Source organism: Chiloscyllium plagiosum, chromosome 7 (assembly GCF_004010195.1).
Source record: "Chiloscyllium plagiosum isolate BGI_BamShark_2017 chromosome 7, ASM401019v2, whole genome shotgun sequence".
Classification (NCBI taxonomy): domain Eukaryota; kingdom Metazoa; phylum Chordata; class Chondrichthyes; order Orectolobiformes; family Hemiscylliidae; genus Chiloscyllium; species Chiloscyllium plagiosum.
In genome coordinates, this window is record NC_057716.1 from 59,397,697 (window position 1) to 59,414,171 (window position 16,475).

General features: G+C 38.2%; 1 protein-coding gene across 1 annotated transcript in view; it reads right to left on the reverse strand.

Annotated features, from left to right (window-relative positions):
* Positions 1–16,475, reverse strand: part of LOC122551927 (lymphocyte antigen 75-like) — a 138,564-nt gene that overhangs the window by 13,416 nt on the left and 108,673 nt on the right. Inside the window, exons 25-30 of the mRNA XM_043694497.1 lie at positions 15,492–15,660; positions 14,581–14,748; positions 14,215–14,331; positions 12,692–12,886; positions 6,293–6,516; positions 1,162–1,336 (exon numbers count right to left, since the gene is read on the reverse strand). Of these exons, the coding sequence (XP_043550432.1) occupies positions 1,162–1,336; positions 6,293–6,516; positions 12,692–12,886; positions 14,215–14,331; positions 14,581–14,748; positions 15,492–15,660 (1,048 nt within the window). The remainder of the gene's footprint in view (positions 1–1,161; positions 1,337–6,292; positions 6,517–12,691; positions 12,887–14,214; positions 14,332–14,580; positions 14,749–15,491; positions 15,661–16,475) is intronic.

The window sequence follows — 16,475 nt, forward strand, 5'->3', positions numbered from 1 at the left end:
GGACCCAAGATATTTGCATTGTGCAATTAGAGTGTCAGTGATGGGAGAATAGTGAATTGTGAGGATGGCACTGAGTGACTTCAGGGAGACACTGACAACTTGATCAAATGGGCAGATGAATTTCAATGCAGAGAAATGTGAAGTAATGCATTTTGGTAGAAGAAACATGGAGAGATAATACAGGCTCAATGCTACAAGTTTCAGACATACAGAGGCAGAGGGACCTCAAGCTTCAGTACATAATTCTCCGAAGGCAGCCAGACAAGTTAAAACAGTTGTAGGCATCTTGAGTTTATAAATAGAGGCATAGAGTACAAAAACAAAGTTATTCTGCACCTCTACCAATTATTGGTCAGATCACATTTGGAGGATTGTGTTCAGTTTTCGGCACCTTATTTAAGGAAGGATGTTAAAGCCCTGACAAAGTGTATGTCAATTTACTAGAACAATACCAGAAATGAGAGACTCTATACAAAAGTAAAGATTAGAGAAATTAGGCTTATTTTCATTGGAGCAGAGAAGATTAAGAGGTGACCTTATGAACAATTTTTGACAGGGTAAAGAGGATATTTCATTTCCACTAGTTGCAATGTCAGTAACTAGAGGTTACAATTTCAAAGATTGTCAGCAAGAGAGCTAGATGTGAGGTGGGGATAAAGAGTTGTTAGGATTTGAAAATCATTGCCTGGGAGAGTGGTGAAGTGGGTTCTGTAGGAGGCTTTAAAAAAAAAAATGAGTTGGATATACATTTAGAAGTGATAAACTTAGAGAGCTGTGGAGATAGGGCTGGAGAATAGGACGAGCTGGGTAGCTCTTTCGGGAGCTGACAGACATGATGCCTAAAACGGCTCCTGTTAGAATTGTAGAATTTTATAGTACATGTTATTTACAAAATCAATGAGTTGAATATTCATCCCTCCATTTTCTAGTGAAAATATAACAATCGATAGAAATAAAATATTTTTAATGAACTTATGTTAATAAGTTATATTTCATCTTGCAAGCCAAAAAGAGTTTTCTTAGGAACTAGACACCTTTTCTGATAACTATAAAATAGCAGTTTTATACTAAATTATTGTAAATAAGATTTGGAGGTTACATAAACAGTTTACTTTCATAATTCCAAGAGATTAAATTATTTTCTCCAACTTTAATACATACTTCTACTCTGTGAAGCATAACAAATAGCTCCATCAACCACACTATTACAGGCTGCACGGTTCCAGAAGCCTTTAGTATCCATAAATACACAACTGCCATTTGCATTAAGATTTTCATATTCCCAAGGCTTGTATTCTGAATTGCATCCATCTGACCACTCGAAAGTTGATCCCTCCTAGTATAAGGAAAGGAAAATTAAAAAACAGAACAATTGCAATGAGCTAGTTAAGATCTCCTCTTGCATATTTAATTTTAAACTATAGTCTTATCTTTGACGAGAGGAAGATGTAAAAGATCCACATCACATGATAAAGCACAAAATAAATGCTTCAATGAAATTAATCAAGTATTATTATAATTGGAAATATAATAGTTATTTAAAATAGAGTAACTGTCAGTCTGGAAAATCTAAACTAGGAGGCTTCAACAGAGAACCATCACCGATAAAATCAAAAGTCAATATTAGTAAACAGTATCAGAGAAACTAATGGGTCTGAAAGTTGACGAATAGCTGTGGCCAAACAAGCTATATTCAAGAGTATTGAACTAGATGGTAATCAAGGTAATATTTGCATTGCTGGCTATCTCTTAATTCTATAGACTCTGAAACAATGTTATGGATATTCGAAGGTTTTAAATCTAACCCCATTCCTTAAGGATAGCAAATGAAAAAGGGTGACAGAAAGCTTTCGTGGAGCATGAACAACTTGCCTTTACCTGGGAACAGAAAACATAGAAGCAGGAGACAAACATTCTGCTCCTTGAACCTGCCCCTTCATTCCATAATAGAGAGGTTAAGATTCTACCTGAATTTCACTTTCCTGCATAATTCTCATTCCTCAATCTCTAGGACACCAGAACATCTATTGATCTTAGACTTTGATATGTTCAACAATAGAGATTCCACTGCCCTTTGATTGCAGAAATTTATTACATTCATTCATAGATGATCAACCCTTTAAACCAAGGTTGTGCCTCCAAGTTCTGGACTGCCTAGCTGGAGAAACAACCTCTGTCTGTACTGCCTAGCCAAATCAGAATTTTGCATGTTTTAATTACTTTTCATTTTTCCACACTTCAGTGAAGAAAGGTCCAATTTAGTTTAGCACTTCATTACAAGCCAACCCTCTCAACCCAGGGGTCAATACTCTTACAGATTATGGTTTATCTTTGAAGTCATTAATATAGAGGATGACTGATCCACAGTTTACCAACTTGGAAGTATTCCATTTATCCCTATTCCCCACCTGCTGGCCCATCACAAATTCACATCCATGTCAATATTTTGTAAGTTTCATGGTCCCTTATCTTTTGTATGGCACTATTCTGAAAATAATTTGAGAGAAACTATTTCCTTTTCATTAAATAATGCTGACCTTGTCTGATTTTCCAAACTTATTGTTAACATTTCCTTTGTAACAGATTGCAATGGTTTCCAATGACTGTTGGACAAACTGGTCAACAGTTCAGTTTTCCCTCTCAGTTCTTTCTCGAATATTAGGTGTTAACTCACATTACCTTCCAATTTAAAAAAACCAAAAGAACAATCCGGGAAATCAATGGGAGTCTCGGCACCGTCTCCAAATGACTGACTGCCTGCTCTCTCCCCACACATTCCCTGGAGTTCTACACAGGCATACCCTGAACCCCCTTCCCCAGATAATCTCCCCAACATTGTCTTGAACAGGACAGAGTGGGAACTTGTCAGAAAGTAGCAGTAAAAAGGTGGTCTGTGTGTGTGCGCGTAAGTAATTTGGAGACTCAAAGCCCCCAGGCAGCAACCGCAGTTGTGCTGTTGGAGTCCAGACTGGCTGTTGAGGAGGGGGAGCAGGGAGGGCTCTCATGCACAGTGTGCTGCTGCCTAGTCTCCTGAATGGGGAGTGGACTTAGCAGGTGCTCGCTTCAGCAGTGCTGCAGGTTTCTTATACACAAAAGTGTCTCTCTGCTCAGAGACAAACCCTGAGACAGAGAGAGGGAGCAAGGCAGGCAGAGCAAGGAGAAAGGAAAACTGAGCCTCAGAAGAGGCACTGAATCAATTAACCTAATAATCAATTATCCAACTGAAATAGTGCCCACCCATCTCGTTCAGATAATCTAGGTTAGACATAAAACATAGGAGCGGAAGTAAGGCCATTCGGCCGATCGAGTCCACTCCGCTTTTTTTGACCTAATGCACACTCCTCCCAGTCTCCAGGTTCTTTTGTAATGGATGTTTCTCTTGTGAACATGGTAACAATTTTCTGCTATCTCCTCATTCACCATGATAAACTTCTCTGGTCTCTGGCTCTAAGTGATCAGTATTTATTTTAGCTATACTACTTGTATTTATGTACTTGCAAAAGCTGTTACAACTGGTTTTATCTGTAGCTGGTCTACTCTCAAATGTTATCCTCTCCTTTCTAAAATCAATTCCTTAATAATACTATGCTGGCTTCTAAAATTCATCCAATTCTGACTTACTACACTTCTTTGCAATACTGTAAGCATTGTAAATTAAATTATAATCTCAACTACCTTCGGTAGGTTAATGAATAGATTGAAGGTTTTATTAAAGCAATGAAATTTTATTTTGTTGAACACTGAAATGTTTCTTTAAATATTTTCTAATATTCATTGCCATACATGTTCTGGTCTATTCATCTAATGCACCCTAACCAGCACTCATTTCATACAGACATAATTGGCTTTGATTATGGTTGGGATTTGGGGCTAGCGCATTTGCTTTCTACAACCTGTCTGTAATCTCATTTTCAAGTTTATCTTCATTAATTTGGTTTGACAAATTTATGACAATTTAACAATTTTATTGTAGGCTTCAATTAAATCTTGCATAGTACTGTTCAATGTGTTGCGAATACAAAGTTCATGTTTCAGATAAAAACTTTAATTCCTAAAGCTAAAAAAGTTATTTAACTGCAGAAAAATTGGAGTATCCATCTGAACAATGGTAAAACAATTCTAATACAAGTTGATGTGAAAAATGTTGAACAATAAATGATTCATCTAAGATTTGAAATGCAGCCACAAGGTCTGGAGAAAGGGCTGAAAATTCTATTAGCAATATATAATACACAAATTGCAGAACCACAATTTTGTTGAGATTAAAGTCTTTTTCATTTGTTTGATGACCCTCCAAATTCTGCCATGTAATGTAGGTAGACTGTGAGGTAGAAGGTTCTTTTGCTTTCCTAAGTTCGGTTTTTGAATAGAAGGAAGTTGCAGTTTTGCTGCAGACTCCAGCTGAGGTGGGAGAAGCAAAGGAAATCAATTTTCAACATGTCCCATCTTAAGTGAAGAAAATACCATATTGTTAACTGCATGGAATTCAGGTGAAGATATGACCTCAGTTTGGAATTTGAAGAAAAGATAGCTGGATTATTTGCCTAGCTTGTAGCTATGGGGGGAGAAAAACTATAATGTCCTCAGTTAGACTTCTGGAAGATGTCAATTTGGATGCTTAATTCATGACAAAGGAAGAAGCTGGAAGACTTGCCTAGCTTGGAGTAGAGGTAAAAAAGCTGAAATAACCCTCAGCTCAAATGAACAGTAAGGCTTCATTGCATTTTCCAGCCAAGTTTGAGCTAAGCTATCCATAGTTGAGCTTTTGAAAAGATTTTGTTGCCTGCCGAGCCAAAAGCTAATGGACGGATCTCCAGAGTTTTATAACCCAGAAAACTGGAAAACAGAGGACAATTAGTGAATTCCAAAATGCTGCAGTATACTTTGGGTTAGACATAGGAAAGGTGAATGAACCTTCAAGATTCTTTTGATATACAACAGAATACTTGGGATTGGGGTGGATTGATGGAGTTAAAAGTAGACTAAAGTTTGTAAGACTATAGTTATATAATTATGATTGTCTGGAATTGACAGTGCTTTCCAAAAATTTCCTTACATCGCATTCATAGCGCTGCTACATTTATCTCCTTAATTATTTTATTGATTACTAAATTTGTAGCTGGTTAACTAATGTAGTAGCAAGTTAGTCACTTATCTTGCAGGTGAAAGAGGAACACTTACCATTTCCTGGAGGTTAAAACGGAATAGAAATGCAACAACTCCTTTCCCTTCTGATCAAATTCCCCATGTTAACACATCAGCTACAAAGCACTGTTTCATTGGATTAGATTAGATTGATTACTTACAGTGTGGAAACAGGCCCTTCGGCTCAACAAGTCCACACCGACCCGCCAAAGCGCAACCCACCCAGACCCATTCCCCTACATTTACCCCTTCACCTAACACTATGGGCAATTTAAAATGGCCAATTCACCTGACCTGCACATTTTTGGACTGTGGGAGGAAACCGGAGCACCCGGAGGAAACCCATGCAGACACAGGGAGAATGTCTGTGTGGAGTTTGCACAGTCACCTGAGGCGGGAATTGAACCCGGGTCTCTGGCGCTGTGAGGCAGCAGTGCTAACCACTGTGTCATCGTGCCGTCCACTTTTGCCACCGTACCACCACTATGCAGTAGTAAACATCATCTCCTTATTTATGACTCTCACTCAAGTTACAACTGCTCAATCAGCTTTCCTACTGTAATTAACACTTATTCACACAATTAATTTCAATTGCTTGCCAGGAAGTTTCTGTTAACTATGCATATTAACAATTCTTTTTACAATTTTAAAGTTTGAAAGTTTATTTCAAAATTTAATATGAAATACAACCTGAGGTATCTACCAGGGAGGTTCCATTTGCACTAAATTCCAGACTTCAGTATTTTAGTCAGGAAGCGGTTTTTCAAACTACGATGCTGCAGAGTCTCTAAAACAGATCACGGAATTGCTATTACTAAATTTTGCGTTATTACACAAACTTAAGGTCTGCCAAGATTTCTCCAGGCGTCATGCCAAGGCAACAGACCAGAGTTTAAGGACCTTCGACATACATTCTGATTTGTCCCAGACTTTCTGCATAGCCATTCTACTTTCCACTTTGAAATTCAGATGTGGTTAACTGCTGGGTTATCATTCAAGCAAATAATACAAACTAAAATTTTAAAATAACACTAAAACAACCACTACAGGCTGTACTGAATATTAAGCAGCAACTGATTTTCATATGTGAACGCTCTATTTATGTAATATAGTTATGACATGTAAGGTGCCTTTTTAGAAGACTTACATCTTGACTGAACAAGCCAATCCAAAGAGGAAAACCATCTGACTTCACCAAGCTCTTCAGAAACAAATGCTGAGATTCATTATTGACACTGACAAGTTGATATCCAGACATTTGACATTGTTGCAGTGCCTCATACCAATTCACCTTCTTCTGAATTAATAGGTACTTATGGTTTCCATATTCTGCCTTTACATGTGGAGGCAGAAAGTGACTTGGGTCAGGATCTAAAGATGTGAAAGATATTAAAAGTAAACCATATTTGTATTTAGCACTCATACATATTTATGTTCTAGAAGAAAAATACTTCACAGTATTGATGAAGGCACATTTTTAAAGAGATCGAAAGATGTTTCGCATTGTGAAATGCTGCTCATTATGTTCAGCCAGTAAGGCAGTGTCGAAAGAAGTCAGGTTAGATGCTTGAGAATGTTTATTTTACAATATTATTGTTAGGTTCTATAACAACTGCCCAAGGATATGGTAAAGCTGAGCACACTCCTACCGAGACAGAACAAAATTGACAAGTTCCAGAGTGAAAACTAAGTTAAAACATTTGAACATGACTTAGTTTAGATAAGTCACAGATGACCACACACTCTTGGAACCTGCTTAGTTGTCATACAGTTGCCCCAAGTTGTTCCAAAATTGACCTCCATCTACCCTATTCCAATCAGGAGTCAATATTTTTAGAGTTGCAATGGAGACTGCTGCCTAGTTTATGGAGTATACATTACTGGGCTTGATCTGTTGAGAACAACACAAAAAAAAAATGCCATTAAGCAAAAGCGAGTAAATAAAAGGAGAGAATGTTACATTAATCAAAATAAGCTATCCCTTTTGGACCAAGGAACAAACACAGCTGGCTACTTCTCAGGGCATTTATTATTTTGGCTTCCACAATTAAGAATAGGGTATTTTCAAGATTTGAAAAACCTTGAGAGTTCTGGCCTTGGCTATGGGAAGCAGAACTATCTGGCAATGTAATGAAAATGTTACAGCAATGTTGTGCAGAAGTGTCTGCAAAGTAGGATTAGAGATAAGGGTTTTTAGTTAAAAAAAAATTACTTCTGCACAAATAAAATCTGAGGGGAGGACCTCCAATATTGCATCAGTTGAAGTAGTAATTAAGGAAATATCACTGAATACTCTTCAGCCAAAAGAGCACTTTCAGAGAACCTGCCATGAAGATTCTTCCTGCAGAGCACAAAGCATTGTTGCAGCTCCTACAAAGCCTCTGAAAATGTGCAGTAGATGGAACAGTTCAGTGTCATCTTCTGCAGCAACATCAAAACTCAGTGAGATGCTCAATGTGCAGACTTGTATTAGTGACATTCATATCTTAAATGATAAATTAACCAATGTCCAAATACTGCCAGAAACCATTCTGTTGTATTTGTATCAGAATGGAGATAATATAAACCAAAGGCTTAAGCATTATAATTTCAAAACACCTGTATGTAAATCAGTGCCAACCACTGTTTGCAGCCCATGCCAAGTGGGAGAGAAGTAGATAGCTCAGAAGCAGCTATAAGCATATTTAACTTTAGATTTTATTTTACAAGATCAATATTTTTAATCTTCATTGTGGATGCTAATGGTTTACTTTGGAAAGTTCCAAGAACAGTTTTTGCGTGGAGAAATTCATCAACAAAAAGGCAGCAAACTTGAGGATGCTGAAAAAACAAAACAATCAATATGTAACTTCAGATTCAACATCAAAGGTCTACAGCCTCCCAGAGAGAGGCCAAGTCATAAGCAGGAATAGATTCAAAAGTAGAAATTGGACAGTACCCAAAATTAGGCACAATAGCAACAGAGAAATGACACAATGCCAGAACTAAGCAGCTAAGGACAATATCACCTTCCTTGACCTGCTGTGTGCTAGTGGTACTTAGCAAATGTGAACAGGAAAGTAAAATTAAGAGACATCGTTCAAATAAGTGAGTGAGTGAACCTACAGTTGTTGGGTTTCAAAGCATATAAATGTGTGAGAGGCTATTTTGGACCAAAAAGAGACCTACTTAAGTATAATTTAAATAGTGAGAAACTGTGAATAGTGGAGGTCCGAATAGATTCAGGAGTCTAGAAGTAACAAATTACAAATGTATAGTCAGATACATGATGAAGAAAATCACATATTATTGGCTTACTAGCATTTATAACTAGAGGGCTAGGATATAAATGGAGCATGTGGCAGGTCTAGTCTTAATAAGTTTCTACAGAGCCTTGCTTCAACCACGTCAAGAGTATCATGTGCATTTCTAGGCAGCGTACCCAAGATTGCGAGACGTACAGTTCAGATTCACCAAAAATGTTGCTAGGCTTCCAACAGTCAGAGATGAAGTGAGTGTGACTGCCCTTGACATCAAGGCAGCATTCAACTGTGTATGGTGTGAAGGGACTCTAGCAAACTGGAGTCAATGAGAATGAGTGAAAAACTCTCCACTCACTGGAGCAACACACAGCACAAAGGAAAATGATCATGGTTATGACCACATGAACGAGGAACAACAGTAAGCCATTTGCCGCCTCAAGCCTGCTACGCCGATCATGGCCGATCTGACATTCCTTGTGTCCATCTCTGATTTTCCTCATTACCCTTTATTTTCCTAATGATTATCGGTCTGCCAATCTAACTATCTAAGTCTTAAGCATACACAAGGACACTGCCCCTCCATCACTGTGGCAAGGAGTTCCAAACACTCAACCCTCAGAAGAAATTCCTCCTCAATCTGTTTTTGGAAATCATCCCAGTCCCAGGATATTGCTGCAAGAGGTGCTTAGCAATTATCTTTTAATCTTACACACCTCTGGAGCAGGTAGAATTTGAACTTGGGTCTCCTTGCTAAGAGATAGGAACGCTGCCACTGTACCAGAATAGCCTCATAGATCCTCAGTGTAGTGTCTCAAGCCAACCATCTACAGCTGCTTCATCTATGATATTTTCTCCATCAGAAGGTCAGAAATGGCAATGTTTGCTGATGATTGCGTAATATTTAGCACCATTTGTGCCTCTTCAGATAGTAATGTCGTTCGTGTCCACGTAAAATAAGACTTGGACTACATCCAGTCTTGTGCTGAAAGTGGCAAGTAACAAGTACCAGGCAGTGACCATCTCCAACAAGAGAAGCTAACTACTGCCTCTTGACATTACCATCTCTGAAACTCCACCATTAACATCCTTTGACTAGAAACTGAACTGGGCCATCTAAACAATTGTGGCTGCAAGAGTAGGTTATAGGTTAAGAATTCTGAGGTAATTAACTCCCTCCTGTCTCCCAAGTGCCTGTCCATCATCTGCAAGGCATATGTCAGAAGTGTGATGGAATACTGTACTTGCCTGGATGGGTCCCGCTCCAACAGAAGAAACTCAACACCATCTACAGAAAGAAGTTGCTTGGTTGGCATCCTAAACACAATCTTCAACAGTTATGCCATTTATTCCTGATGAACAGTGGCAGCAGTGTGTACCATCTGCAAGCTGCATTGCAGTCACTAATCCAGGCTCCTTCAACAGTGTCTTTCAACCAGTGACCTCTCTCACCTGGAAGGTGAAGGGCAGCGTGGAAATACCTGCAAGTTTCACTCCAAGTCTCACACCATCCTAACAATGAACAATATCACCATTCCTTTATTGTTGCTGGGTCAAAATCCTGAACCATCCTTCCTAACAGTCTTGCTTCTCCCAAAGGTTGCATGGTTCAAGAGGACAGATCACAGTCCCCTTATCAATGGAAATTAAGAATAAGCGATAAATGCAGGCCTGGCCAGCAACACCTATATTCCACAAACAAATAGCGATTTCACAAAGCATACTCATTGGATTGAATTTTTGATGCAGTATAAAGAATCCAACACTTGGATGAATTCCAGCACTTCATCAGTGCCCAGGCCAATTGGCCAGGGATGAGCTCAGGGCCTCTAGGAGGCAGAACTACTTTCTGGCACGAGCAGCAAAGACAAATAGCAGCTACAATTGTCTTGTCAATTTGGGCAGGTAGCTTCTTCAAATTGTAAGGAGACAAACAGTAGCCTTGTAGAAATAAAAAGAACAACTGTGGATACTGAAGATCTGAAACAAGCCAAAAAACAGGAATTTCTGGAACAATTCAGCTGGTCTGGCAGCATCTGTGAAGTGAAAACAGAGTTAATGTTTCAAGTCCAATGACACTTGTTCAAAATGGATAGCAGCTAAGAAAAGGTGATATTTATATTGATGACAGGGGCTGAGGGAGTCAAAGGAATGAGCAGTTAGATGGAGACTGTTAGACCCCAGAAAGAGAAATAAAAGGGTAAGTAGACAAAGATTGTTTATAGTACTCCAGACAAGAGAAGAAGCTACATAGGTGATAATGGGCTCTATGAGTACTCGAAAATGGGTTGGCTGTGCTGAAAACAACTCCTTCCATGACAGGACCTGGGTTTAGGATGGGTCATAAACTTGGAAGGTGATATTCATGCCGTAAAGTTGTTAAATTCAATGTTGAGTCCTGAAAGCTAAATGGCATCCATGCAGAAGAAGTATTGTTCATCCAGGCTCATTGGAGCACTGCAGCATGTTGACATGGTGGTGTACTGAAGTGACAGGCTATTGGAAGCTCAGCTCATTTTTATGGACAGCTGCCTTACAAAGCAAGGTAAGGGTAGTGCTGCAAGTCCCAAAGATCTATTTAAAAATTGTTCATAAGTTTAAAATCACAACACCAGGTTATAGTCCAATGAGTTAATAACCTGGTGTTGTGAAATTTTTAACTTTGTACACCCCAGTCCAACACTCACGTCTCCAAATCAATATTGTTTATAAAGTCATTTTGGTCCCATGGTAAGCTAGACAGCAGCACACTCACATGGAAGAAACTTATCAGAATTATTCAAAAAGCCCTCAAGAATTCAATTCTGCTTCTACTTTGGCCCATTTATTGGGATCAGTCCTTTCCTTGCTTCCCTTCAGCCCTTTGAAAATTTGGGATCCGGAGCTGACCTATGGAATGGGGTATTTAATGTTTGTGTACACAAATCCTGACCTTGCTGCTTTTGAAAACCTTGACTGGACCGCTTAATATGAAAAAGCGGAGTGAGTGATTGGAGAGATTTTCACAATGATAAGAAAATCATGGGTAGGTACAAGCAGTGTTTTCCATTGGTAAAGAATGTCTTCAAACCAGAGTCAGTGTATTCAAGAGAGTATATAGAAACACTTCTGGAGACAAGGGATGGTGGAAGTGTAGAATTCTCTCCTCCAAAAGACAATGTTAGCTCAAATAATAAGCTTGAACTGGAGATTGATGGATTTTTGATGATACTGCAATGGCAGATTTCCTCATTGAATGAGGAAACAGTCCCCACAGTGTGTGTTCAATCAATGTATCTCAGGGTGAAATGTCAAGTTTTGGGTCTATAATGTCATCCTATCCTATATCCATCACCACCCTGGTTGCTCAGCTAGGGTAAGGGCATCTTAGACTCCTTTGCAGCAGGATTTATTGAATAACAAAACAGAACATAAATCCAGCACATCTGAAGCTCAAATTCTGACCTCTGCTTTTTGATGTGTCACTGAGTTCATGCTTTACTAAACCATTTTAAATTTCAATATCTGTATCTTTAAAGCACGTACATGAACTGCATAATGTTTCTGCCTTATCAGTTGTGCAAAGTGCAATACTTGATATGAAAATACTTTCATTTGTTAAATATAAAGAACCATATTGCCACTCCTTCTATCCAAGATTCAGGCCAAGTTGGCGACGTGCCTCAGGACTCGATGGAAATTCTCATGAATGTCAACAGGCTGCGCTTACTGGGCAAGTGGGAATTTCTGATTGCTGATTTACCTTGTCCAGACTGTTGCAGGACTCGCTATGACTGTGGGATGAAATAGTCACTTCCAAGCAGACCTATTGTTCCTGATAGCGTTCATTCTCTCTTCAGATACGCTCAACCTCCTCTCCTGACTCGCCTTACACAATTCCTGGCTTATGTCCAGAAATCCTGTTTCACCACGGATGTGGGGGGGGGGGAGGTGTGGGGGGTGGGAAACTGTCCTGTTTCAAACGCTCATCATGATGAGAAGATTGGAAATGAAATGAACAGACTTTAAAGGGGAATATCTTTTAGTCATTCACATTGAAGGATTATTCTTCATCACCAAACCTCTCAAATCTGTTGCTGAATTCAAACTGCAGCTGGAACTGGAAGGTGCAGAGGCACTGGTGTAAAATTGCAATCAGTAGCGGGTACTCTCTCTCTCCACCATTGACTGGAAGATCTCACATTTAATAACAATTACATTCTTCAAAAAAGGTTTTAAATGTCTTTAGGCATCAGATATAGTGTATCAGAAATACTTTTAATCATTTGTTTAGTTGGGATCAAAAGAGAGTTAGATTAGTTCCTTACCTCTCTCGATTTTGCAAACAAAAATGCTTTGCAATATCAATTGTGCACGTAGCAAAGGATGGCCAAAATGGTACCAGAAGCCATCCATATCAAGACCAACTGCTAGAAAAGTTTGTGTGTTCTGAAAGTTGGGTCTACCAGAGTGCCAGTTTGAATACCTTACGTAAGAACCATCATACCATATCGTATAATTACCTAAAGCAGGGAAAGGAAACAAAAAAACACTCATTAACACTCTCTCAAACTTAAACATCTACAAGTTTATAAACAGATTTTCAATGTAACATGAAAACTGAACTTTTTAAAAAATGTAAGTCACACATTTTGAGCCTGGTCCCTCATTCAATACAATCATACCTGATGCTGCACCTAAATTCTACTTTCCTATTGACTCTTATATTCCCTGAATCCTGAAGAAACCAAAAAAATCAGTCTCTGTCAGCCTTAAATGTTCTCAATGATGGAGTACCAGAATCTCCTGAATTAGGACTTCCAAAGATTCACAACTCGAGCGAAAATTTCTCGTTCAACGACGGACTCTTATCCCAATACTGTTTTGATCCTAAGTGATCGTAATACTGCAGAAGTCAGATCCAAATCATGGGGTACAAATAGGACTATGCAGTTGAGACCACATTCAGGTCAGCCACAATCAGACAAAATGCACAGCAGGCTTGATTTGCCAAATTTCTTGCCATCAACTACGTACTCAACTAGAATAACACTGCTTCAACACTCTAAAGTTGTCCATGTTCTAGGAACGTGGGGTCAGGAATAGACCATTCAGCCTCTTGAGCCTGTTCCATCATTCAATGACAGCATGGCTGATTCGTGGCCTAACTCCATAGCATTTGCCTTTGACTCATATCCCTTAATACTCTTGCTTAACACAAGTTCAACTATCTCAGATTTATAAAATTTATAGCTGTAACTTCAATTGATCGGTCAACAGTTTCTGTTGACCAGAGGAAAATGGATGATACAGGGTGAAGCCCACTATGCTCAGTCAGGGTCCCACATGTTTTCTGACTCACAGCTAACAGGTTTACTTCCTTTCCTGGAATGCAGTTAACATACACAAATTACAATTCTTTATTCCAATACTCTGCCTGGATTAATGGCTGAAATGCAACATCCAACAAAAAAAAACAAATGTTAAATCTAATTTAAATTCTATCCATGGATGATTTTAACAAAGTTAGTACTTTACAACAAGTTACCTTGACCTGATTAAGACTGAGAGTTAACTGAGAGTTACAAACATCAACTAAGTTTACAATTGTTGAATAATCCTACAAATCTGGGACAATTTCAAATTAATTCTATAATCACAACTCAAATAACAAAGTAGTTACTAAATCAATTCAGCACTCTATGCATTTCTTGAAGGAATAAAATGTTTAACAATAAACAATCCAGCCATCATATTAGCTTGAAGAACACACCATCTATTTTAGATCCAGGCACCAAGAAAGGAATTCAAACCATATAAAGCTAGGAGTAAATCATTGTGCATTACTTACCATTATATCGAACACTTAGCCACACCCATTTAAACAGATAACTGTGAATTTTTAGCTGTTCTGTGATAAAGTTGTTTTCTTCTTCATTTCTAATAGTCAAAATGTTAGACTGCTCATCTGTTTGGCAAAAAATATTTGCATAAATTTTTCTTTCACTTGATTTAAAATGCCACAAATGTAATAAACTATTTAAGAAGCAGCTGGTTACAGTATTTTTTAAGCTCTATTACTGTTCATATTCTCAAGTACAGTTTATGAAGAGGTTACTTGAGCTGATTCAACTGTGTATGCAAATGGAGTGCCTAGGAGTACTGACAAAGCAAGAAACCAAACTACAACTGGCAAGAAATGCAGAATAATTCTTACCCAATTTCTTGCACAAGCTGTGGACAGTGCTCTCTTGAAAAAGCCCAGGCATTTCAGCATTCAGTAGAAAGGCATAACAATTATTTCTGAATGGTATCCATAATGGTCCTTCAATCTTGTGAGGGCACTTCACGGTTTCAACATCAGGCCTTTCTGGTACAGTTTCTTCTGCCAAATTGAAGTGCATATTTTAAAATATACAATAAAAGGGTTTCATTCGGAATAGATTTTGCAAGCAGAGACAAAATAATTATTACACAAATAATCTTCCTTCAAAGTATTGAATTCATCAGCAACATCTTGGTTCACAAAACTCTCTGAAGCTTTGCTCACCCTTCCCCATCAATAACCTCCACCAGATCCAAGACCCTTTTGATCTTTTGAATCAGTTTCCTATGTATCTCAAAATTTCCTCTCGAACCTCCTCAGTAAACTTATCCACTTCATTATTTTTGTCTACCTTCTCAAACACATTTTTTTTAAAATCAAAGTTCCATTTGTCCATTCAGATGCAACTTGCAATGGTTTTCTATATTAAGGGTGTTACTCATCACCGGTCCAACAAAAGAAAAAAAAAAGCAATTTTAATTTTACAAAGTACATCATGTCAACAGGGATATCCCAAACCATCAAGGACTAATGAATTATTGTTACTGCGCAACAGGTAAGATAAAGAGAGAGATGAACGTTGCTTAGTTAGACTCTAAAAACAGCAAAACAAAAAGAAATAAGGCTGCCTGTTTCAGTGATATTCACTATGGATAAATGCTAACCATAAATAAGAACCCCACTGCTCTACTTTGAGTAGTGCTACAGAATTACTTATATCCAGGAAGTGTTAAGTTTCATTTGGCAACATGGCATTCCCTCAAACATCAAAGTGATGAATACTGATCCAGATGGACACTTACTTTGTTGAACATGGCAAATGGCTCCTTCTAAAACTGAATCACAGCTCAGAGTTCTCCAGTACCCATCAATGTCCATGTACACACAATTGTCAACAGGCACAGAATCATCTTTGCTCCAGTGACTATAAGTAGTGTGTCTTCCATCTGACCAGCGAAAGTGTAATCCATCCTTTGGTATTGAAAGCAAAACAAACACCATATTGCTCATCGCAAACAAATGGATTAAACAGCTCCACAGTTTACACCTATTTATAGGCACGTAATGTAGAGAGTTTGTAATTCATGCTTCCAGATACAAAATTGTGTTAAACAAAACAGCTTTAAAAAAAGATATTCACCTAAAGCCTTGATCGTTTACTTTGATCTGTTGACACCAATTAGGGTATAATCAAAGTATAGTTTATGATGCTAGTCAAGTGTATTACATGCTGATTATTTAATACAGGATGATTGAAGTTAATTGAATCCATTCAATGCTCCTATAAGCATCCACAGAGAGCAAGAGTGTGGCCTACACATAATTCACTGACAAGTAGCAGTTTACTGGCTACTTTCTTCAATTCTGAAATTAGAAATCAGTATGTGGACTTCAATATTTACTCAACAATGAGAGACAAATAAACCAAATCCAAGATCTTCAATAGGGAACCAGATTTCAGAGAATGTGGATTGTATATTGATTATTGATATATTTCGAATAAAAATCTCTACATCGGCCCTTTGATGGTGGCCCTCTACTGGGTTGTGATTTAGTTTTACCAGCAGTTGTTTGTCATATTCAACTGGGGGCACAGGAGGCAAAGACATATTAGGGAGTCCACATGCACTTCAGTTTCAAAACAGCTTTGTTTGTCCTTTGGATACCTTCTCAAACAGTTCAGCTGAGGTTTGAGAATGGCAGGATCCTTTTAAAATGGTTTTAAAAGTTTTATTGACTTTTCAAAAACAAGTCCTATTTGGAACAAAGAAGAACATTGAATGGAT